The 24938-nt window shown below is 37.5% G+C and overlaps 1 protein-coding gene and 1 long non-coding RNA gene across 2 annotated transcripts in view; one reads left to right on the top strand and one right to left on the bottom strand.

Annotated features, from left to right (window-relative positions):
* The window catches only part of LOC131384106 (uncharacterized), an 82651-nt gene that overhangs the window by 49449 nt on the left and 8264 nt on the right, over positions 1-24938 (top strand). Inside the window, exon 5 of the long non-coding RNA XR_009214629.1 lies at positions 5323-5382. This is a non-coding gene — a long non-coding RNA (uncharacterized LOC131384106). The remainder of the gene's footprint in view (positions 1-5322; positions 5383-24938) is intronic.
* The window catches only part of TDRD5 (tudor domain containing 5), a 106646-nt gene that overhangs the window by 4446 nt on the left and 77262 nt on the right, over positions 1-24938 (bottom strand). Inside the window, 3 exon segments of the mRNA XM_058443252.1 lie at positions 17262-17472; positions 23192-23335; positions 24397-24579. Of these exon segments, the coding sequence (XP_058299235.1) occupies positions 17262-17472; positions 23192-23335; positions 24397-24579 (538 nt within the window).

Consider the following 24938-nt stretch of genomic DNA (forward strand, 5'->3'; position numbering starts at 1 on the left):
AATCCTCCCTAACTCATTTTATGAGGCCAGCATCATCCTGATACCAAAGCCTGGCAGAGACACAACAAAAAAAGAGAATTTTAGACCAATATCCCTGATGAACATCAATGCAAAAATCTTCAATACTGGCAAACCAAATCCAGCAGCACATCAAAAACCTTATCCACCACGATCAAGTTGGCTTCATCCCTGAAATGCAAGGCTGGATCAACATATGCAAATCAATAAACATAATTCATCATATAAACAGAACCAAAGACAAAAACCACATGATTATCTCAACAGATGCAGAAAAGGCCTTTGACAAAATTCAACAGCCCTTCATGCTAAAAATGCTCAATAAATTAGGTATTAATGGGATGTATCTCAATAAGAGCTATTTATGATAAACCCACAGCCAATGTCATACTGAATGGGCAAAAACTAGAAGCATTCCCTTTGAAAACTGGTACAAGATAGGGATGCCCTCTCTCACCACTCCTATTCAACACAGTGTTGGAAGTTCTGGCCAGGGCAATCAGGCAGGAGAAGGAAATAAAGGGTATTCAATTAGGAAAAGAGGAAGTCAAATTGTCCCTGTCTGCAGATGACAAGATTGTATATTTAGAAAACGCAATCATCTTAGCCCAAAATCTCCTTAAGCTGATAAGCAACTTCAGCAAAGTCTCAGGATACAAAATCGATGTGCAAAAATCACAAGCATTCTTATACACCAATAACAGACAAACAGAGAGCCAAATCATGAGTGAACTCCCATTCACAATTGCTTCAAAGAGAATAAAATACCTAGGAATCCAACTTACAAGGGATGTGGAGGACCTCTTCAAGGAGAACTACAAACCACTGCTCAACAAAATAAAAGAGGATACAAACAAATGGAAGAACATTCCATGCACATGGACAGGAAGAATCAATATCATGAAAATGGCCATACTGCCCAAGGTAATTTATAGATTCAATGCCATCCCCATCAAGCTACCAATGACCTTCTTCACAGAATTGGAAAAAACTACTTTAAAGTTCATATGGAACCAAAAAAGAGCCCACATTGCCAAGACAATCCTAAGCCAAAAGAACACGGCTGGAGGCTTCCCACTACCTGACTTCAAACTATACCAAGGCTACAATAACCAAAACAGCATGGTACTGGTACCAAAACAGAGATATAGACCAATGGAACAGAATAGAGGCCTCAGAAATAATACCACACATCTACAACCATCTGATCTTAGACAAACCTGACACAAACAAGAAATGGGGAAAGGATTCCCTATTTAATAAATGGTGCTGGGAAAACTGGCTAGCCATATGTAGAAAGCTGAAACTAGATCCCTTCCTTACACCTTATACAAAAATTAATTCAAGATGGATTAAAGACTTACATGTTAGACCTAAAACCATAAAAACCCTAGAAGAAAACCTAGGCAATACCATTCAGGACATAGGCGTGGGCAAGGACTTCATGTCTAAAACACCAAAAGCAATGGTAACAAAAGTCAAAATTGACAAATGGGATCTAATTAAAGAGCTTCTGCACAGCAAAAGAAACTACCATCAGAGTAAACAGGCAACCTACAGAATGGGAGAAAATTTTTGCAATCTTCCCATCTGACAAACGGCTAATATCCAGAGTCTACAAAGGACTTAAACAAATTTACAAGAAAAAATCAACCCCATCAAAAAGTGGGTGAAAGATATGAACAGACACTTCTCAAATGAAGACATCTATGCAGCTAACAGACACATAAAAAAATGCTCATCATCACTGGCCATCAGAGAAATGCAAATCAAAACCACAATGAGATAACATCTCATACCAGTTAGAATGACGATCATTAAAAAGTCAGGAAACAACAGGTGCTGGAGAGGATGTGGAGAAATAGGAACACTTTTTCAATGTTGGTGGGACTGTAAACTAGTTCAACCATTGTGGAAGACAGTGTGGCGATCCCCCAAGAATGTAGAACTAGAAATACCATTTGACCCAGTCATCCCATCACTGGGTATATACCCAAAGGATTATAAATCATGCTGCTATAAAGACACATGCACACATATGTTTGTTGCAGCACTATTCACAATAGCAAAGACTTGGAACCAACCCAAATGTCCATCAATGATAGACCCGATTAAGAAAATGTGGCACATATACACCATGCAATACTATGCAGCCATAAAAAAGGATGAGTTCATGTCCTTTGTAGGGACATGGATGAAGCTGGAAACCATCATTCTGAGCAAACTATCGCAAGGATAGAAAACCAAACACCACATGTTCTCACTCATAGCTGGGAATTGAACAATGAGAACATTTGGACACAGGATGGGGAACATCACACACCGGGGCCTGTTGTAGGTGGGGGAAGAGGGGAGGGATAGCATTAGGAGATATACCTAATGTAAATGACGAATTAATGGGTGTAGCACAACAACATGGCACCTGTATACATATGTAACAAACCTGCACGCTGTACACATGTACCCTAAAACTTAAAGTATAATAAAAAAATGAAATAAAATAAATGCTGAAGTAATTAGTTTTAATTAAGAAGAAATAAGCATTTAAATAAAATGGCTGGACCTGTGATGCTTGAAATTTCCTAATAGCCAAGGAAGGGGATGCTAAGCACTCTGAGATGTGTACTCATAGCTGGTCTATAAACAGCTTATTACCTGCCTACAATGAAAGAAGGCCCTTTTTCTGGGATCTAAACCAACACATTGCTTCCTTCAAGAAAGTCCTGCTTAAAAAAGAAATTCAGGTGAGCTAAGCAATGTGTTCAGCAACATAGCTGCTTGAATACTCTGGAACAAACGCCTTACAGTGTAGTCCACTGCTGCAAACCCTTCAAATTGGCACCAGTATGTAGACCACATTTTGAATAGCACTGTTCTAGATCTTAAAAACATAGATTTCAAAAAATTCAGAGAAAATGGAGGCATAATCCATTATTTTATTCATGTTTGCATTTTTAGCATCTAGCAGAGTAACATGGTAATGTTCTACACTTTTGTGATGAGTTATGTTCGAGGAGGATTTGACAGCGTATTCTAAAAAGTGAAATTCTGATCATAAAACTATAGTGTCTATTAGAGAGGAAAAAGAATAATTTTTAATTAAATAATGTGATTTTACAGGAAGTCTTAGGTGAGCTTGGATATTAAAAGGTATGAAAAGCAGGAACACATGACCAAAGATTTAAGAGTAGCAAAATTTCTGCTTTCAGTCACGGTGTTTTTCGACAAGAATATTTACTCTCTTGCCTTACACAACTGGAAAACTGGACAAAATGTATGAAACAACAGCTTTCAGACATTGAACAAGCATCCCAGGACAGTGACCCTGAGAGAAGGAAAACTGTAAGTGCTTTAGCTCACTGCCTGAAAAGAATTTTCAGGCTGTAGTATGAGAAGGAGGAATCCAGACTGAACCAGGTAGTCTTACTGAGTTGAGAAAAGAGAGTTCAGAATTCAGAAAGGCCAGTCGTCTAAAATTTGTGGATATAAAGTACCAGAGAGGAGGCAGCTGCAGAGAGAGAGAGAGAAGAAACTGAGGATCTGCTGAGAGGTCTCCTTGAGTCTTGGAATGAGTAGTCATCTGACTCCTGTGTGTGTCAGCAAACTACCAAGGCCAGGGAAAGACTACCAGAAAGGAACAGGCAGGCTAATCATTAGATCTTACGTTGGGACAAAACAGTTTGTGTTCTCACCAGCCACAGTGGAAAGACATCCTAACACATGCAACATCAAGTCCATCAATAATCTCAGAAGGTGTATTAGGTATTGCCAAAATAGCGGAGCGGAACCAGACGTAGACCACAGGCTTTTCCAGACCAGCCTAATAAACCTAAAAGGAACACTGAAAGAAAAAAAAAAATTGGGAAATTAAACTGCATCTCTCCACCTCCAAAAAAAAAGACAGGAAGAAAAGGAGAAAGGGAAGAAATTAAGCCAACACACATATACACCATGGAATACTATGCAGCCATAAAAAAGAATGAGTTCATGTCCTTTGCAGGGACATGGATGAAGCTGGAAACCATCATTCTCAGCTAACACAGGAACAGAAATCCAAACACCGCATGTTCTCACTCATAAGTGGGAGTTAAACAATAAGAACATGGGCACAGAGAGGGGAACATCACACATTTGGGGCCTGTCAGGGGGTGGGGGGCAAGTGAAGGGATAGCATTAAGACAAATACCTAACGTAGATGACAGGTTGATGGGTGCAGTAAACCATCATGGCCTGTGTATACCTATGTAACAAACCTGCACATTCTGCTCATGTATCCTAGAACTTAGGTATAGTAATAATAATAAAAAGAAATTAAGCCAACAATGTAAAATTCAGTGTCTGGCATTCCATAAAAAATTACCAGATACAAAGAATGTATATGACCTGTAATCAGGAGAAAAAAATCAATATAAACAGATTCAGAAATGACATAGATAGAATTCAAAAGTTATATATATGATAGAATCATAAGACATGGATATTAAAACAGTTGTTTAAAGAGCACTCTATTCAAGAAGACAGAAAAACCTGCCTATAATGTGGAAAAAAACCGAAGATATAAAAAAGACCCAAGTCAAACCTCTAGAGAAGAAAAACACACTGGGCCAGGTGCCATGGCTCACGCCTGTAATCCCAGCACTTCTGGGAGGCAGAGGCGGGCAGATCACCTGAGGTCAGGAGTTCGAGACCAGCCTAGCCAACACAGTGAAACCCTGTCTCTACCCAAAATTTAAAAAATTAGCTGGACGTAGTGGCACAAGCCTGTAATCGCAGCTACTCGGGAGGCTGAGGTGGGAGAATCGCTTGAACTTGGGAGGCAGAGGTTGCAGTGAGCTGAAATTGCACCACTGCACTCCAGCTTGGGCGACAGAACGAGACTCTGTCTTAAAAAAAAAAAAAAAGAAAAGAAAAAAACACACTGAATCAGAAGCTGAACAAGACTGGTACACTTGGAGACATAGTAGTAGAAAGGAACTCAAATGAGACACAGTAAAGACTGAGAGTAAGAGATGTATCAGTGAGCAATAGAACAACATCCAATGGTCTACAGTTACAAGAAAATGGGTTACAACTACAGTTACAAGAAAATGGGGCTAACGGTGACAGAAGAAAAATTAATTTTTTTTTGGTCCTGTGGACCAAATCCACCTGATTTTATAAATAAAGTTTTATTGGAACACAGCTACTCTCATTCATTTACCTATTGTCTGTGGCTGTTTTCATGCTATAACAGCAGAGCTGAATAATTGCCACAGATCATATGGCCTACGAAGCTGAAAAGATTTATTTTTTGGCCCTTTACAGAAAAAGTTTGCTGAACCCCAATTTATACATTGGAATGAAGAACACTGGAATGGAAAATATGTGAGTAAACATAAAAGACTTTTCTCATTTTTAATTTCTTTAAAAGGTAATTGACTATAAAGCAAAAATAACAAGAACTGGATATTTTTGATATCCAATCCAAGAATCGGATTGCGAGGTTTACAACGTATTTAAAAAGTAAACTGACAATAGCTAAAAGGCTGGCATGGGAAAAAGGAAAAGTTTTAATGTTATACATAAAGTGATATCGTTTGAAGGAGACAATTTAAAGATATATACAATATTTTGTCTGTACAAAATTTTTTTAAAAACTAGCCGGGTGTGCTGGTGTGCACCTAGCTGCTTGAGAGACTGAAGCAGGAAGATCACTTGAACCCAGGAGGTTGAGCCTGCAATGAGTGGTGATTGCAGCAATGCATTCCGGTCTGGGCAGCAGAGAGAGACCCCATTTCAAAAACATAAAAATGTAGATAGATAGATAAATTTTTGTAAACACGTGGTGTGGTTTTGCATTTTTATCAATCTTGACAATCTCTTTTAATTGGAATCTTTGGACAACTTAAGGTGACAATTGATATGCTTGGGTTAAAATACATTATTTTGCTATTTTTTTTAAATTTCCTAATTTAAAAAACAAATACATTATTTTGCTATTTGTCCATTTGGTCATATGCCCTTTTTTCTCTTTTCCTACCTTTAAAGTGAGGTTTTTTTAATTCCATCTTTATCTCCTTTATTGGCTTGGGAGTTTTGTTCTTTTTTAGTGGTTGCTTTAACATAGTACAGACAGGGTCTCACTGTGTTGCACAGGCATATCTCAAACTCCTGGGGTCAAGTGACCCTCCTGCCTTGGTCTCTCAAAATGCTGGGATTACAGGCGTGAGCCACAGCACCCAGCCAAGAAACCTATTTTAAGTATAGAGATACAGATAGGTTAAAAGTGAAAGGATGGCAATAATATGCCCTGCAAATGCAAATAAAAAGAAATTTGGAGTGTCTTTATCCATATCAACTAAATAGATTTCAAAGCAAAGAATATTATGAAGGATAAAGAGTAAATTAATAATGATAAATGGATTGATTCATCCAGAGAGCATAATAACCCTAATTAACAGAGCTTCAAAGTTCTTGAAGCAAAATCTGTTAAAACAGAAAAAAGAAAAAGACAAATCAACAACTATATTAGAGAGTTCAACAATTATCCCTCAATAATTGATTGAACAATTAGAAAACTAGTAAGGATGTAGAAGATTCAAACAACACTATTTATCACCTTGACTTGATATTATGAAATACTTTACCTATCATCAGACTATATACATTGTTCTAAAGTAGAGATAAAGCATTTACAAAAATAGAGCATACTGTAGGCTATAAAAGTGTCAAAAATTTTAAAGAATTAAAATTTATGTTACTTGATCACAATAAATTAAATTAGAAATAAACAATAGAAAGACATCTGGAAAACCCCCAAGTATGTGGAAATTAAACAACATAATTCTAGATAACCAATAGGTCAAGAAGAAAATTCACAAGGGAAATTATAAAATATTTTGAAATGAATGAAAATGAAAATGCCACATATCAAAATTCATGGGATTCAGCAAAAGCAGGGTTTAAAGGGAAAATTGTATCACTAAACATATATTAGGAAAAACTGTAAAATGAATGATCTAAGGTTCCAATTTGAAAAAGCAGAAAAAGAGAAAATTAAGCCCAAAGTAATCAAATGTAAGGGAAAAGAAAGAACATAAATCAATAAAATAGAACACAGATAAACAGGAAAATCAACGGAACCAAAAATCTGGTTATTTGAGAAGCTCAATAAAATTGATAAACCTTTAGGCACACTAAGATTGGGGGAGAAAAGATGGCACAAATTACTAATATCTACAGATATTAAAATAAGGGAATAATCTGAAAATTTATGTTAATAAATTTTACAGTTTGGATGAAATGGATAAATTCCTTGAAAGAGAAAACTACCAAAGCTTACTTGAGAAGAAACTGATAATCAATAACCTTGTATCTATTAAAGACATTAGCTTAAAATACCTTCCTTCAAAGAAAATTCTAGGTCCAGAGGTCCTCACTAGTGAACTGTGCCAAACATTTAAAGAAGAAATAATATCAATTCCACACAAATTCTTCCAGACAATATTAATAGAAGAGGAAGAAACACTTCCCAACTTATTTTATGACAGTAGCATTATCTGGATACCAAAACCAGACAAAGACATTATAAAAAAAGAAAACTATAGACAAATATCCCTCATGAACATGGCCATAAAAATCCTTAACAATATTTTAACAAATAGAGTCTAACATTATATAAAATGGATAGTATATCATGACCACGAGGGCATTATCCCAGGAATGTAAGGTTGGTTTAATACTTGAAAATCGATATAATTCACCATCCCATAAACAGTCAATTAAAACAAGCAACAGCATAATCATCTCAATAGCTGCAGAATAAGCATTTGATAAGTTTCAACACCCATTCATGATAAAAACTATCAGAAATCTAGGAATAAATTGGAACTTTCTTAGCCTACCAACAGCATCTACAAAAAGGCTACAGCTAACATTATACTTTATTTGTAAAAGATAAAATGCTTCCTATAAGATCAACAACAATGCAAGGATGTCACTCTGGCCTCTCCTATTCAACTCTATAATGGAAGTCCTAACCAGTGCAAGGAAAAGGAAAAATGGCAAACAATTTCACAAGTAGTAAACTGATTTTTTTTTCCTCCCCATATGAAATGTCTATACAGAAAATCCCAAAAGAGCTATTAGAACAAATGAGTTTAGCAAGGTCACGGAATATATGAAAACCAACTATATTTCTATATACCAGTAATCATAAAAAATTGAATTTAAAATGCCATTTATTCAATGGTATAAAAATATTAAATACTTAGGGATAAATTTAACAAAAGATGAAAAACACCTATGCACTGAAAACTACAAAATATCATTGCTAGAAATTAAAGAAGAATAAATGTTTAAATATAGTCGATTAAGATGGCGGAGAGGAGGCAGGACTACCCTGTAGCTCCTGCCTGGATGGACAAAGTGGCATGTGGAGACTCACATCGTGAACTTATGTTCCTGTGGTAGTTCTTGGAGCAAATAGGGAAAGCTGAGAGAATCCACAGACCCTCTGAAGAAACTGGATCACCCCTGAAGGTTCCCTGAGATGCTGAAAAACTGTGAGTCTGCTTGCTTTCTCAACGGGGAGGCTCGTGGTCTGGGGCAAGTTCTCAGCCCTGGTCACCAGCTGCCTAGAAATAGACTCGGTGCTGTTGAGGGGGCCACGGTGGGAGTGAGACTGGCCTTTAGAACTGCAGGCTACGTGGGAGCAGAGTGAGGCCTGTGACTGCCAGATTTCCCCCACTTCCCTGGCAACCTGTATGACTCAGCAGAGGCAGCCATAATCCCCCTGAGAGTGTAACTCCACTGGACTGGGAACCACACCCCCACCCCCACAGCAGCCGCAGCAAGCCCTTCCCAAGGAGGGGCTAAACTCAGACACACCTGTCCCTGCCCCCACCTGGTTGGTCATCTTTCTCTACCTGCCTTGGTAGCCAAAGAGCTCTTGGGAGCTCTATGGCCCTGCTCACTGCCTGAGAAACCTGAGTACTTAACCAGGTATGCCTAGGGCAAGTTTGCATCCTCCCTATAGGGCCACAGCTGATGTACTTTTGAAAGCACCACCTCCTGGCTGGAGGTCAACCAACACAAAACCAGTGTACTAAACAAAAACACAACCAAGGACCCTCAAAGAGTCCACTTCACTTCCCTGCTACCTCCACCAGAGCAGGTGCTGGTATCTATGGCTGCAAGACCTGAAGATGGATCACATCACAAGACTCTTTGCAGACTCTCCCCAGTACCAGCCCAGAGCTCAGTAGCTCCACTTACTGGCTAAACCCAGAAGAGCAAAAACAATCACCACAGTTCAGTTCTCAGGAAGCCCCAATCCTAGGGGAAAGAAGAGAACACCACATGAAGGGAGCATCCTGTGGGACAAAAGAATCTGAACAGCAGCCCTTGAATCCCAGATCTTCCCTCTTATATACTCTACTCAAATAAGAAGGAACCAGAAAAATCATTCTGGTAATATGACAAAACAAGGTTCTTTAACACCCCTAAAAGATCACACCAGCTCACCAGCAATGGATTCAAACCAAGATGAAATCTCTGAATTGCCAGAAGAAGATTTTGGAAGGTTGATTATTAAGCTAATCAAGGAGGCACCAGACAAAGGTGAAGTCCAACTTAAAGAAATCAAAAACATGATACAGGATATGAAAGAAAAATTCTTCAGTGAAATAGAAAGCATAAATAAAAAACAATCACAACTTATGGAAATCAAGGACACACTTAGAGAAATGCAAAATGCACTGGAAAGGCTCAGCAATAGAATCGAACAAGCAGAAGAAAGAATTTCAGAGCTCAAAGACAAGGCTTTTGAATTAACCTGATCCATCAAACACAAAGAAAAAATAATTTAAAAAAATGAACGCCTCCAAGAAGTTTGGGACTAGGTTAAACATCCAAACCTAAGAATAGCTGGTGTTCCTGAGGAAGAAATCTAAAAGTATGGAAAACATATTTGAGGGAATAATCAAGGAAAACTTCCCTGGTCTTGCTAGAGATCTAGATATCCAAACACAAGCAGCTCAAAGAACACCTGGGAAATTCACTGCAAAAAGATCACTGCCTAGGCATATAGTCATCAGATTATTTAAAGTCAAGACCAAGGAAAGACTCTTAAGAGCTGTGAGGCAAAAGCATCAGGTAACCTATAAAGGAAAATCTATCAGATTAACAGCAGATTTCTCAGCAGAAATCTATAAGCTACAAGGGACTGGGGTCCTATTTCTAATCTCCTTAAACAAAACAATTATTAGCCAAGAATTTTGTAGACAGCAAAACTAAGCTTCATAAATGAAGGAAAAATACAGTCTTTTCCAAACAAACAAATGCTGACAGACTTCGCCACTACCAAGCCAGCACAGGAACTGCTAAAGGAGCACTAAATCTTGAAACACATCCTCAAAATACACCAAAATAGAACTTCCTTTAAAGCATAAATCTCACAGGACCTGTGTAACAATAACACAATGAAAAAAACAAGGTATTCAGGCAACAAATAGCATAATGAATAGAATAGTACCTCCCATCTCAATACTAACATTGAATGTAAATGGCCTCAATGCTCCACTTAAAAGATACAGAACTGCAGAATGGATAAGAATTCACCAACCAAGTTTCTGCTGCCTTCAGGAGACTCACCTAACACATAAGGACTCACATAAACTTAAGGTAAACAGGTGGAAAAAGATATTCCATGCAAATGAACACCAAAAGCTAGCAGAAGTAGCTATTCTTTTTTTTTTTTTTTTTTTTTTTTATTGAGACGGAGTCTCGCTCTGTCACCCAGGCTGGAGTGCAGTGGCGCGATCTCGGCTCACTGCAAGCTCCGCCTCCCGGGTCACGCCATTCTCCTGCCTCAGCCTCTCCGAGTAGCTGGGACTACAGGCGCCCGCCACCACGCCCGGCTAATTTTTTGTATTTTTAGTAGAGACGGGGTTTCACTGTGGTCTCGATCTCCTGACCTCGTGATCCACCCGCCTCGGCCTCCCAAAGTGCTGGGATTACAAGCGTGAGCCACCGCGCCCGGCCAGAAGTAGCTATTCTTATATCAGACAAAACAAACTTTAAAGCAGCTGCAGTTAAAAAAGACAAAGAGGGACATTATATAATGATAAAAGGACTAGTCCAACAGGAAAACATAGCAATTCTAAACATATATGCACCTAACACTGGAGCTCCCAAATTTATAAAACAACTACTACTAGACCTAAGAAATGAGATATCGATGGCAACACAATAGCAGTGGGGGACTTTAATACTCGACTGACAGCACTAGACAGAAAGTCAACAAAGAAACAATGGACTTAAACTATACCCTACAACAAATGGAATTAACAGATATTTATACAACATTCTACCCCACAAATGCAGAATATATATTCTATTCATCAACACATGGAACATTCTCTTAGACCACATGATAGGCCACAAAACAAGCCTCAGTAAATTTAAGGAAATTGAAGTTATATCAAGTACTCTCTCAGACTACAGTAGAATAAAATTGGATATCAACTCCAAGAGGAACACTCAAAACCATGCAAATAGATGGAAAGTAAATAACCTGCTCCTGAATGATCATTGGGTCAACAATGAAATCTAGATGGGAATTTAAAAATTCTTTGAACTGAATGATATAACCTATCAAAACCTCTGGAATACAGCAAAAGTGGTGCTAAGAGGAAAGTTCACAGCATTAAATGCCTATATCAAAAAGTCTAGAAGAGCACAAATAAACAATCTAAGGTTATACCTCACGGAATTGGAGAAACAATGACAATCCAAACCCAAACTCAGCAGAAGAAAGGAAATAACCAGGATCAGAGCAGAACTAAATGAAATTGAAACAAAAAAAGGCATAAAAGATAAATGAAACAAAAAGTTGGTTCTTTGAAAAGATAAAAATTGAAAGACTATTAGTGAGATTAACTAAGAAAAGAAGAGAGAGGATCCAGATAAACTCAATTAGAAATGAAATGGGAGATGTTACAACTGATACCACAGAAACACAAAAGATTATTCAAGGCTACTTTTAACACCTTTACACACGTAAACTAGAAAACCTAGAAGAGATGGATAAATTTCTGGAAATATACAACTGTCCTAGATTAAACCAGGATGATAAAGAATCTCTGATAAGACAAATAACAAGCAGTGAGACTGAAATGGTAATAAAAAAAACTGTCAATAAAAAAAGTCCAGGACCAGATGGATTCACAGCTGAATTCTATCACACATTTAAAGAAGAATTGGTACCAATCCTATTGACAATATTCCAAAAGATAGAGAAAGAGGGAATCCTCCCTAAATCATTCTATGAAGCCAGTATCACCCTAATATCAAAACCAGGAAAGGACATAATAAAAAAAACTACAGCCCAATATGCCTGATGAACACAGATGCAAAAATCCTCAACAAAATACTACTGAACTGAAGCCAGTAACATATTGAAAAGATAATCCACCATGGTCAGAGGGGTTTCATACCAGGGATACAGGGATGGTTTAACATAAGTCAATAAATGTGATACACCACATAAATAGAATTAAAAACAAAAATCACTTGATCACCTCAATACATGCAGAAAAAAAGCATTTGACAAAATCCAGCATCCCTTTATGATTAAACCCTCAGCAAAATCAGCATATAGGGACATACCTTGAGGTAATAAAATCCATCAATGACAAACTCACAGCCAACATTACACTGAATGGGGAAAAGTTGAAAGCATTCCCGAGAACTGGATCAAGACAAGGATGCCCACTTTCACCACTTCTATTCAACATGGTACTGGAAGTCCTAGCCAGAGCAATCAGACAAGAGAAAGAAATAAAGGGCACCCAAATCAGTAAAGAGGAAGTCAAACTGTCACTGTTTGCTGATATGATTGTATACCTAGAAAACCCTAAAGACTCATCCAAAAAGCTCCTAGAACTGGTAAATGAATTCAGCAAAGTTTCAGGATACAAAATTAATGTACACAATCAGTAGTTCTGCTATACATCAACAGTGACCAAGCTGAGAATCAAATCAAGAACTTGTGAAAGGAAAATATCTTGGGCCCCCAAAATCACTAAGGAAAACTCAAGCTGGAAACTGCTTAGGGCAAACTTGCCTCCCATTCTACTCAAAGTCACTCCTCTGCCCACTGACATAGATGCATATCTGATTTGCCTCCTTTGGAAAGGCTAATCAGAAACTCAAAAGAATGTAACCGTTTGTGAATCACCCATCTGTGACCTGGAAGCTCCCTCCCTGCTTCTTGCCTTTGCTTCAAGTTGTTCCATCTTCCAGACTGAACCAATGTACTTCATACATATATTGATTGATGTCTCATGTCTCCCTAAATGTATAAAACCAAGCTGTGCCCTGACCACCTTGGGCACATGTCATCAGGACTTCTTGAGGCTCTGTCACAGGCACATCCTCAACCTTGGCAAAATAAATTTTCTAAATTAACTGAGACCTGTCTCACATTTTCTGAGTTCACAAACTCAACCCCTTTCACAATAGCTGCAATAAAAATAGAATATTTAGGAATATAGCTAACCAAGATGTGAAAGACTTCTATACGGAGAAAAACAAAACACTGCTGAAAGAAATCATAGATGACACAAACAAATGGAAACACATCTCATGCTCGTGGATGGGTAGAATCAATATTGTGAAAACGATCATACTGCCAAAAGCAATCCACAAATTCAGATCAATTCCCATCAAAATACTACCATCATTCATCACAGAACTAGAAAAAACAATCTCAAAATTCATATGGAACCAAAAAAGAGCCCACATAGCCAAAACAAGACTAAGCAAAAAGAACAAATCTGGAGGCATCACATTACCTGACTTCAAACTATACTATAAGGCCATAGTTACCAAAACAGCATGGTACTGACATAAATATAGGCACATAGACCAATGGAACAGAATAGGGAACCCAAAAACAAAGCCAAATACTTACAGCCAACTGATTTTTGACAAAGCAAACAAAAACATAAAGTGGGGAAAGGACACCCTATTCAACAAATGGTGCTAGGATAATTGGCAAGCCACATGTAGAAAAATGAAATTAGATCCTCATCTCTCACCCTATATAAAAATCAACTCAAGATAGATCAAAGACTTAAATCTAAGACCTGAAACCTTAAAGATTCTAGAGTATAACATTGGAAAAACCCTTCTAGACATTGACTTAGGCAAATAATTCATGACCAAGAACCCAGAAGCAAATTCAACAAAAACAAAGATAAATAGATGGGACTTCATTAAACTAAAAAGCTTCTGTACAGCAAAAGAAATAATCAGCAGAGTTAACAAGACAACCCACAGAATGGGAGAAAATCTTCACAATCTATACATCCAACAAAGGACTAATATCCAAAAATCTACAAAGAACTCAGCAAGAAAAAACGAAACAATCCCAAGTGGGGATTGTTGGTGAGAATATAAACTATTACAACCACTATGGAAAACAGTGTGGAGATTCCTTAAAGAGCTAAGATCTACCATTTGATCCAGCAACCCACTACTAGGTATCTACCTAGAGGAAAAGAAGTCATTATACGAAAAAGATACTTGCACACACATTTATAGCAGCACAATTTGTAATGGTAAAAACATGGAACCAGCTCAAATGCCCATCAGTCAATGAGTGGATAAAGAAAATGTGATATATATACACACACACACACACACACACACACCATGGAATATTTCTCAGCCATAAAAAGGAACGAAATAATGGCATATGCAGCAACCTGGATGGAATTTGAGACTATTATTCTAAGTGAAGTAATTCAGGAATGGAAAACCAAATATCATATGTTCTCAGTCATAGGTGGGAGCTAAGCTATGAGGACGCAAAGGCATAAAAATGATACATTGGACTTTGGGGACTCAAGAGAAAGGGTGGGGGGTTTCGAGGGATAAAAAACTACATATTGGGTACAGTGTATAGCACTCAGGTGATGACTGCACCGAAATCTCAGAAATCATCACTAAAGAACTTTCAAGTAACCAAACACCACCTGTTCCCCAAAAACCTATTGAAGTAAAAAATTTTTCTAAATTTAAAAAATCATGTAATTTATCCTGTTTTTACAAAATATTTTATGAAAATTATACATAAGAAGTACAGTATAACTGAACAACTTACATTCTAATGAAAACTTTGTTGCAAAACAAAAAACGTAGTATGTGGATAGACTTAATATTGTTAAGATGAGAATTTTCCTCAAATTGATCTACAAACTTAAATTTAAAAAATCAGATCAAAATCTTAGCAGGCTTTGTGTAGACACTGACAAGCTAATTTTAAAATTTATGTGAAAATCAAAGGACCTATAATAGCAAAACAACTTGAGAAAAAGAAAGTTGGAGGACTAACATTATGTGATTTCAAGACTTATTATAAAGCCATGGTAATTAAGACAGTAGTACAAAAACAGACATATAGACCAAGAGGACAAAATGGAAATTTTAGAAACAGATCCTCACAAATACAGCCTATTGACTTTTGGCAAAGGTGTCAAGGCAATTTACTGGAGATAGTCTTTTCAACAAATGGTGCTGGAACAAATGGACATTCAGATGCAAACAAAATAAACATTGATCCTCACATCATACCCTCTACAAATATTAACTTGAATTGGATCTCAGACTTAAAACTATAAAAATTTTATAAGAAAATGTAGGAGAAAATCTTAGTTGAGTTAAAGATTTCTAAACCAGATACACAAAGCTCAAATTGTAAAGAGAAAAAAGTCAATAAACTGGACTTGAAAACTTTTGTTCTTCCAAAGACACTGAAAGGCAAGCCACAGACTGGAGGAATATTTATACCTGACAAAGAATGTGTATACAGAATAAAGAACTTCTATAAGTAGGTAAGAAGATAACCCAATTTAAAAAGTAAATAAATACTTTAACAGGCACTTAGCTAAAGAAGATATATGAATGGCAAATAAGCACACAAAAAAGATGGTGAACATCGTGGTAAACAGGAAAATGCAAATTAAAACTATAATAATATACCACTACATACCCAACAGACTGGCAAAATTTAAAATGATCGACAATAACATCTACTGGCAAGGATGTGGAGTGCTTGGGACTTTTATTCCTTGCTGGTGGGACTGCAAATTGGTGCAATCACTTTAGAAAACATTTTGGCAGTTTCTAAAAAGTTAAACATGCAGTTACTGTATGACCTAGCAAATCTACTCCTATGTGTGTGTATATATGTAATTTTTTTTTTTTTTTTGAGACAGAGTCTCACTCTGTCACCCAGGCTGGAGTGTAGTGGCATGATCTCGGTTCACTGCAACCTCTGCCGCCTGGATTCAAGCGATTCTCCTGCCTCAGCCTCCCCCAAGTAGCTGGGATTACAGGCTCCTGACACCGTGTCTGGCTAATTTTTGTATTTTTAGTACAGATAGGGTTTCGTCATCTTGGCCAGGCTGGTCTTGAACTCCTGACCTTGTAATCCACCCGCCTCAGCCTCCCAAAGTGCTGGGGTTACAGGCGTGAGCCACCGTGCCCAGCCTCTTATGTATATATTTAATAGAAATAAAAACATACGTCTACACAAAGAGCTGTGTGCAAATGTTCATAGCAGCTTTATTCATAATGGTCAAATTCTGGAAACAACATAGGTGTCCATTAACTGGTAAACAGGTAAATTGTGGTATATCCATGTAACTGAATACTATTCAGCAAATAGGAACAACTTTTTGATACTGGCACAACATAAATGAAACTCTAAAATATTACTGTAAGTGAAAGAAGCCAGCCAGACATAAAAACTACATATAATTCCATTTATATGAAATTATAGAAAAGGGAAAGTGACATGCCAGAGGCAAGTAGGCAATGGGACTGACTGCAAAGGGGCACAAGGAAACTTTTCAGGCTGATGGAAATGTTATCATGATTATGGCTGTGACGACAAGACTATCCATTTGTCAAAACTCAAAGAACTATACACTTGACAACAGCAAATTTTGCTCTATATAAATGGGAACCCCCCCCCCCCCCCCAAAAAAAAAAAAAAAAAAAGTGCAGAAAAAAAGAAGAGTGGTAAAGTTAAAGAAACAATTGAGCCCAAACATAAAACAAGGACTTAACACAAATGCTAAGGTCAGTAATGTTTCAAGGTGTATTTTGCAAGGGATAAATGAAGGTTTTTTTAGCAACATGGCAAACCATCATGTTTGTCAACTGTGAGCATGCACAAGTACACACAAACATACCAGAACCAGAGGGCTTTTCTGCAGAATCATCCACTGCAGTTGTTGAACAGGGTACTGCTGTGGAAGGCTGAATTTGCTTTGGCTGAGTCTGACTGTTGTTGGGTTCAGACTGGCTCCCATCTGCTGACTGCTCTGACTGGGTAAGAGAGGCACAGAATTCTTCCAATTTGGGCAGTGTGGAAGAATCTGAAGAACCATTTACGTCTAGTTGCTGCAGAATGGGGAAAAATGGGGCAAAAACATAAAAAATGTTAGTATAAGAATTAAGCCCTATTTCCTTACTTATAAGCAAAATACAAATATTTCCATATTATAATTAATAAATAAAACCACTCACTTTCAAGAACCTAGATACTCTCAGCCGGGCGCGGTGGCTCACGCCTGTAATCCTAGCATTTTGGGAGGCCGAGGCGGGCGGATCACGAGGTCAGGAGATCGAGACCATCCTGGCCAACACGGTGAAACCCCATTCTCTACTAAAAATACAAAAAAAATTAGCTGGGCATGGTGGCGGGCACCTGTAGTCCCAGCTACTTGGAGAGGCTGAGGCAGGAGAATGGCGTGAACTCGGGAGGCGGAGGTTGCAGTGAGCCGAGATTGCGCCACTGCACTCCAGCCTGGGCGACAGAGCAAGACTCTGTCAAAAAAAAAAAAAAAAAAAAAAGAACCTAGATACTCTCTAGAAAAAGGAAGTCCTTCTCTATCCTAATGAACATAAATTCAATTCAAGAAACATTTACGGAACACATCCCATAAGCAAACAGGGCACTGAGTGCTACCATACACAGGCTGGGAAAGAGAGGCAGGGCACAAGAGAAGTGATGTTCACTGAGCACCCCGTGTCGGGCACAGTGCTAGGTTATCTGCATGTGTTTCTTCATTTGAACATCAGAACAGGTGTCCTAGGTAGGTGATACTACGTCTTCTTTCACTTAGCATAATGCTTTTACAGAGTGGTTAAGTTATCCAATGTCCATCAGTAAATGGCAGGGTGCAGATTTGAACTTAGGCCAGTCTATGTTCTCAGTGCTCTACCACACCACCTCCTAGTCAGGCAGGATCCCTGTCCCTGGCGCTCAGTCCTCAGTCAGGGAAACAGTGTGCGTGCTGCTAGCCATGAAAGGAGGCAAGAGCTGCATGCTTCTCAGAAGGGACAAAAAGGCCAGGGTTTGAGAGAAAAAGATGAACTTCCAAACTGAGATTGAACTTGAGTTTAAATGAAGGGAGTGCCAAATTTTAACCATTATGAATCAGACCCCATTTCCTACCATATAGTCATTGCTGAAGTAAGTGTACTCTATGGTCATTTAATAGCATTGATCTTTGGTGATGTCAACTGGCATTAACATGAGTAAAGAGAACCCCATCAGACCAAGCTGTAACAAACTGAACTAAGTGGTTTATCGTCTGGGATCTGCCTAAAGCAAACTGAAACAATAATTGTACAAACAGATGTAGGCTTGTTTTTCTGGCTCATATGCAGCACGCATTTAATATCAGCAAATGTTCCTTCTGTGGCAAAAATCTATAGCGGCTCACTTTCAAAGATGGCTGGCATGAATGTGTCTTATATAATTATATAATATACGAATGCCTGTGTGTATAACCTTTCTTGGTTGCAAAAAAGAAATTCTAGAACTCCAGATAGCTATACTGGGCCATACAAGATGTTATTTCAGGAAACCAAAGACCTGGACTCAAATTTTTGCATAGTTTATGCAATTCACACGTATACTTGAGCTACCTTTTATCTTCATTTAAAATGAGGCTGAGAATGAGTGAATTCTTTCAATAAGCTGCAATAATAAGTAAATAAATATTTATTAATATCATAAATTTTTTAAGCTGGGGAGATTACTAGTTCAAATCAGTCTTGGCAGGTGGGCAAGCTCAGGGTACAAAAGGTAACTTGTGTAAACTTGCTAGTCAGTGGTAAAGACTAGGCCCTAGATTATAGCACTTACAGACCATTACATTATGTCCTACTGGCTATGTTTAGCTGTTTAATAGATAATATACAGAAACATTTTTAAAAAGCTATATCTTCTTTCTTGACAAATATGATTTAAGAAAGATGCACTGTTGACACATATTTAAATGCATCCTGATAGCTTTCACTCTGAATTTCACTCTAAATTTGTATGACATTTGAAAGCAAGTATGTGTAGTAAATTTAAGCAATTAGTTGAAAATAAGTCTTCCCCTTCTAACAGTAACCTAAAGCCTTACTACTCAAAAGTGGTATTCACTCATCAGCAGCATCGGCATTAGTTGGAAGCTTGCTAGACATGAAGAGCTTTGGTCTCTACCCCAGATATGCTGGATAAGAATCTGCATTTTAACAAGATTCCCAGGTGACCTGTATGCACATTATAGTTTGAGAAGCACTGCTCTACCAGATTTATTCTTCTGTAGTTATAAATAACTGACTCCCTCACAGTTGTTTGGAAATATACCATGCTGGAACTACAGGTTAGTCTCAACAAACATGTTCATGATTTATGAAACATGAACAAATGCCCCAAATCACTTCACATCCGCTAGAATGGCTATAATAAAAAACACATGATTACAATTGTTGGCAAGAACAGCAAGTGTTGACATGGACAAACTGGAGTACTCTTAAATTGTTGGTAGGAATGTAAAATGGCACCACTGCTCTGGAAAATATCCTGGTAGTTCCTCAAAATGTTAAACATAGGGTTGCCATATGTTTATCTAGTTACATACTAAGATAAATGAAAACATGGCAAGGAGTAAGAAAACGGCATAGGGCAGAACTCTGGGAGACACCACAGGGAGCAAGCCTACAAATTACGTCGGGAGGCAGGAGGAAAAAAGATCATGGCATCACAAAAGCCAAAGGAAGATTATGTTTCAAGAAGGAATGCAAGATTACCTTCAAATATTGCTGAGCAATCAGGTACTGTAAGGTTAAAACATGCCCACCTAATTTAGCAACATGGGAATAGATGGTGACTTGAAGGATAATCACTGTAGTATTATTTACAGTCACATGAACTCTTAAAAATTGATATTCATCAGAACTATTTAAATCAGTGTGGCATATCCATAACTCTGCAGGAGTTTAAAGCAGTGAGGTAGGTTTGTAAGTACTGAAATGGAAAGGTGCTGAATGGTATGTGTATTATGTTCTCATGTATGTGTTTAGTTTCTAGGAAGGATACACAAGAAACTGCTTATGATGGGAATTGGATTAGAAGAGGCAAGGATATCTTATTTTCGTAACTTTCAGAACTACTTGAATTTTAAAATCCTGCATATGTAGTACTTTTATAATTTTCAAAGGCAAAACATGTTTGTCTATATAGGGGATGAAAAACAAGTGTGGTAGCTAGAGAGGACTGTGGGATTAAAAAAAATTTAGAATGTTTAAATTTTGTTTAGACGGAAGGTACATTAACATGTTTAAATGCTTATGAGAACACTCCAGTAGAAAGAGGTTGAAGATACAGACAGCAGGAGAGGACTGTATCCTAAGCATACTTCCAGTCCCAAGCCTTTTGAATAAGGGATATTCAACCCACATGGTAAGTACAGGTTGCTTTAGAATAGGAATAGAAAAAGGGGTAGAAAAAGAAAACTTTCTTAAGAAATATACCTTAAGAAGTTCATTATGATACAGTGAAGATTTTACCTTTGTAAATTCTCTTCATGGAGTATAAATTAATAGTATAAAACTACATGACAGAAAAAGTTTGAGGACTCAGATTTCCTGACTTCAAAACTTATTAAATAGCTAGAGTAATCAAGACAATGTGACACTGGTATAGAAACAGACACATAGAGAATAGGATTGAGAGTCCAGAAATAAACCCTATCTTATGTCAGCTGATTTTCAATAAGGATGCCAAGACAATTCATGGGGAAAGAATCATCGTTTCAACAACTAGTGCTGGTACAGCTGAATGTCCACATGCAAAAGAATAAAGACGGACTCTATCTCACACCATAACAAATTAACTCAAAATGGATCAAAGACCTAAATGTAAGAGCTAAAATTATAAAATGCTTAGGTGAAAACACAAGTGTAAATCTTTGTAACTTTGGGTCAGACAATGGCTTATTAGGGGAGACCAAGAACTCAAGCAATGAAATAAAAAAATCTATTGGATTTTATTAAAAAAACATTTGTGCTGCAATGGACACCATTAAGTGAAAAAGAAAAACAGAAGAGTAGAAAATTTGGAAATAATATATCTGATAAGGGACTTGTAATATGATATTTTCTTATATCTGAATAACAAAAGACAACCTACTTTTAAAATGGGCAAAGGATCTGAATATCTTGTCAGAGAAGATAAATCACCAATAAGCACATGAAAAGACATGCACATCATTAGCCATCAGGGATATGGAAATAAAAACCTTCATATCCACTAGCATGGCCATAATCAAAAGAACAGGCAATAAGTGTTGGTGAAGATATGGAGAACTGGAACTCTCATACACTGCTGGGGGGGTACATAAAATGTTGCAGCCACTTTGAGTAACAGTATGCCAGTTCCACAAAATGTTAAAAGCAGAATTACCATACGATCCAGAAACTCCACTCCTAGTTATATATCTACCATACGATCCAGAAACTCCACTCCTAGGTATATATCTAAGAAAAACTAAAATGTGTTCACACAAAAACCTTGTACTTGAACATTCTTAGCAGCATAATAGCCAAAATGTGAAAGCAGCCCAAATTCCCACCAACTGATGAATGGATAAATAAGATGTGGTATATCATAGAAGGGATATTATTCAGCCATAGAAAGGAATGAAGTACAGGTTCATACTACAACAAGGATGAATTTTGAAGACATTATTAATGCTAAGTGAAAGAAGACAATCACAGAAAACCAGATACTGTGTGCCATTTAACAGACAAATCTGTAGAGACAGAAAGCAGATTAGCAAGTAGCTGCCTAAGGCTGTGAGAGGACGGGGAAGGAGTATGACTGCTAATGGTCATGGGTGTTTTTTTTCAGAGGGTGATGAAAATACTCTAAAATAGACTGTAGTGATAGCTGCACAGCTGTGTATCCTAAAAACATTGAATTGTGCACTTTAAATAGTGAATTATAATGGTATCTCAATTATATTTCAATAAAGCTGTATTAAAAAAAAGACATGAGAAACAAAATATAAAAGCCTACTTTATCCTAAAACTAAATTCATGCATTAAGTAAGCTACATTTCTGGAAGAGACCATTCTATGAAATACAGAATGACTTCATCATTCTCATACAAAAGTAACCACAGTCTGAAGGAAATGTGTCACTTAGAAGGTTCGTCTTCCCTAGATCTGCTTTTCAACAAGTCTTCTAGATTTAAGCTCTTTATTTTCCACACACCAAAGTAAAGAGGCCCGGCAGCCAAGTTTCATGATTCATACAAATTGTCTTGCTGCTTTCAGGATGCTCGTAATATATTCAGGAAACCTGAAACAAACAGATTCTGTGCCAGGATTACTGCTTTCTGCCAAAGCAATGTGAATGAAGAAACTAGTCTAGACTGCGTGACAAATATAGAGCTTAAAATTATGACTAAGTTACAGGAAAATCCCGATTTTCTCTATCTCTAAGAGAGGTTTAATCATTTTTAAAATTCTAGGCTCAAGATTCTCTTCTGAAGCAATAAGGAATTATGTTTTCATTTTAAAATCAACATATATTTTATGTATATGTATTCTACAACTGCTGAGAGGTCATTAACCACAAGTATTTTGGGGTGCAAATCCACTCATAACTCTAGTACAAAGCCCAAAAAGTCAAAAGTCACATTTATCATCAACAGCTACAGCAACCTGTTAAGAGATAGGCAATATAAAAATATGTAAATTAAGACAGTTTTGCTTTCTAAAAATGAAAGGACTTCCTTATGCAAACCTGTCCCAATAACCTGCATTAGACATTTACCTTTTGAGTCCTGTTTGTGCCGGTATTTTTTTCCTGAGCACCCAGTACTTCTGGCTTATGAACTTCTACTTTCATTCCATTTACAAGGCCTGAAGGCTGCCAAGAATCATCCCATGTATCTTTGGGGGTGGAAAAACACCAGTCCTATAATGAAAAAATGGCAACAACAGACTGAGATAAAGTGCGACATGACCCAAAAAGAGGATAACTTGGGCAAGATAAATGCAAGAAAGCAATACATATTAAAAAAAGGTATTTATTAACTTTCTATATCAGTGTGACTTTCCTCCTTGCTTTATTGGTCCATACCCAGTATCTTGAACTCTGAACACATGGATCTCAAAAATAAATACAACTCTGTTTGTAGTCTTTTCTTTAATATCTTTTTCATGGCTAGATGAGTTTTTTCATGATCATCTAGTACTTAAATAGCACAAACATGAAGGAGCAACATAATTTCAGAAACTTATTCTTATAGCCAGTGGAAAATAAATTTTAAATATATATAGTTAGGCCTAGTATTAGCAAATATGCTGACTCCAGAAATCCAGGGGTTATATTACAAGGCCAAAGCAACAAAAGTAAAATTAGAGAAAATGGTTTTTTTCATTTATTTATAGATCCTAAGGGCCTTGACTAGGGGCCAATGATAAAACAAAAATCATAATGATTAAAAGGGCAGATATGCAAAAATTGGCCTATGGTTTATTGTCCCATGATGAATCCTCTGTCCCCCTACATGCCACTACCATTTTTTAAAATCATGTATTCTTTGAATTACGGCCTGGTAAATACTTTGGAATTCCAGAATATACAGCTTTCTTGGACCTAGACAATTAAATTTAAATTTCCTTTTCTCAGTACTGATTTGCTTTCTTTTCCTATTTTTTTTTTTAGATAGGGTCTTATTCTGTCACCCAAGCTGGTGGAATGTAGTGGCATGATCTTGGCTCATTGCAACCTCCAGCTCCCAGGCTCAAGCATTGATCCTCCTACCTCAACCTCCCAAGTAGCTGGGAGAGCAGGTGCACACCACCACACCTGGCTATTTTTAGTAGAGACAGGGTCACACCATGTTGCCCAGGCTGGTCATGAACTCCTGAGCTCAAGTGATCCACCCACCTTGGCCTCCCAAACTGCTAGGATTACAGGCTTGAGCCGCAGCGCCCGGCCTGATTTGCTTTCTATTTTTCCAAGGATCTAACCTTCTGTGGCATTTCTTTACATGATGAATACTGATTCTTTCCACCAAGGCTTGCAGTAAATAGATGGGAGGCAGCATCACCTCCTTTTCCCATCTTAGCCTGTAGAGGTAACCAGTTCTCATCCCAAATATCATCACCTATGGTCACTGACTCTAGGCATGGCATTCCAGTGGGGATCTCATCCTAAAATGTAACAGAAGACAAACTATCATTTATAGTTCCTGTATGAGCACATAAAATTTAGGTTTTATAGTTTTTTCCTGACTCCAGGTAAAGATGACAGTTTGAATTCACAATTTATTACTTTCCCTTCTGAAATGCCACCAAAATAATAAAGAGATTTAGGATATAATCTTTATAGTCAAAGAGAACAGAAGAGGAGAAAGCACCATCTACTTTCTGGGTACAGGAAAGCAGACAAGTGGCAACCAATTAAGCAGTCCTGAGAAAGTGGAATCCTGAGCTTGTAGTGAAAAAATTGAGAAGCAACCCAAATCTATACAATATATACCTTAAAAACTCAGAAATTTGTACTAAAAGAT

This window comes from Hylobates moloch, unplaced genomic scaffold, assembly GCF_009828535.3.
Source record: "Hylobates moloch isolate HMO894 unplaced genomic scaffold, HMol_V3 SCAFFOLD_8, whole genome shotgun sequence".
NCBI lineage: Eukaryota > Metazoa > Chordata > Mammalia > Primates > Hylobatidae > Hylobates > Hylobates moloch.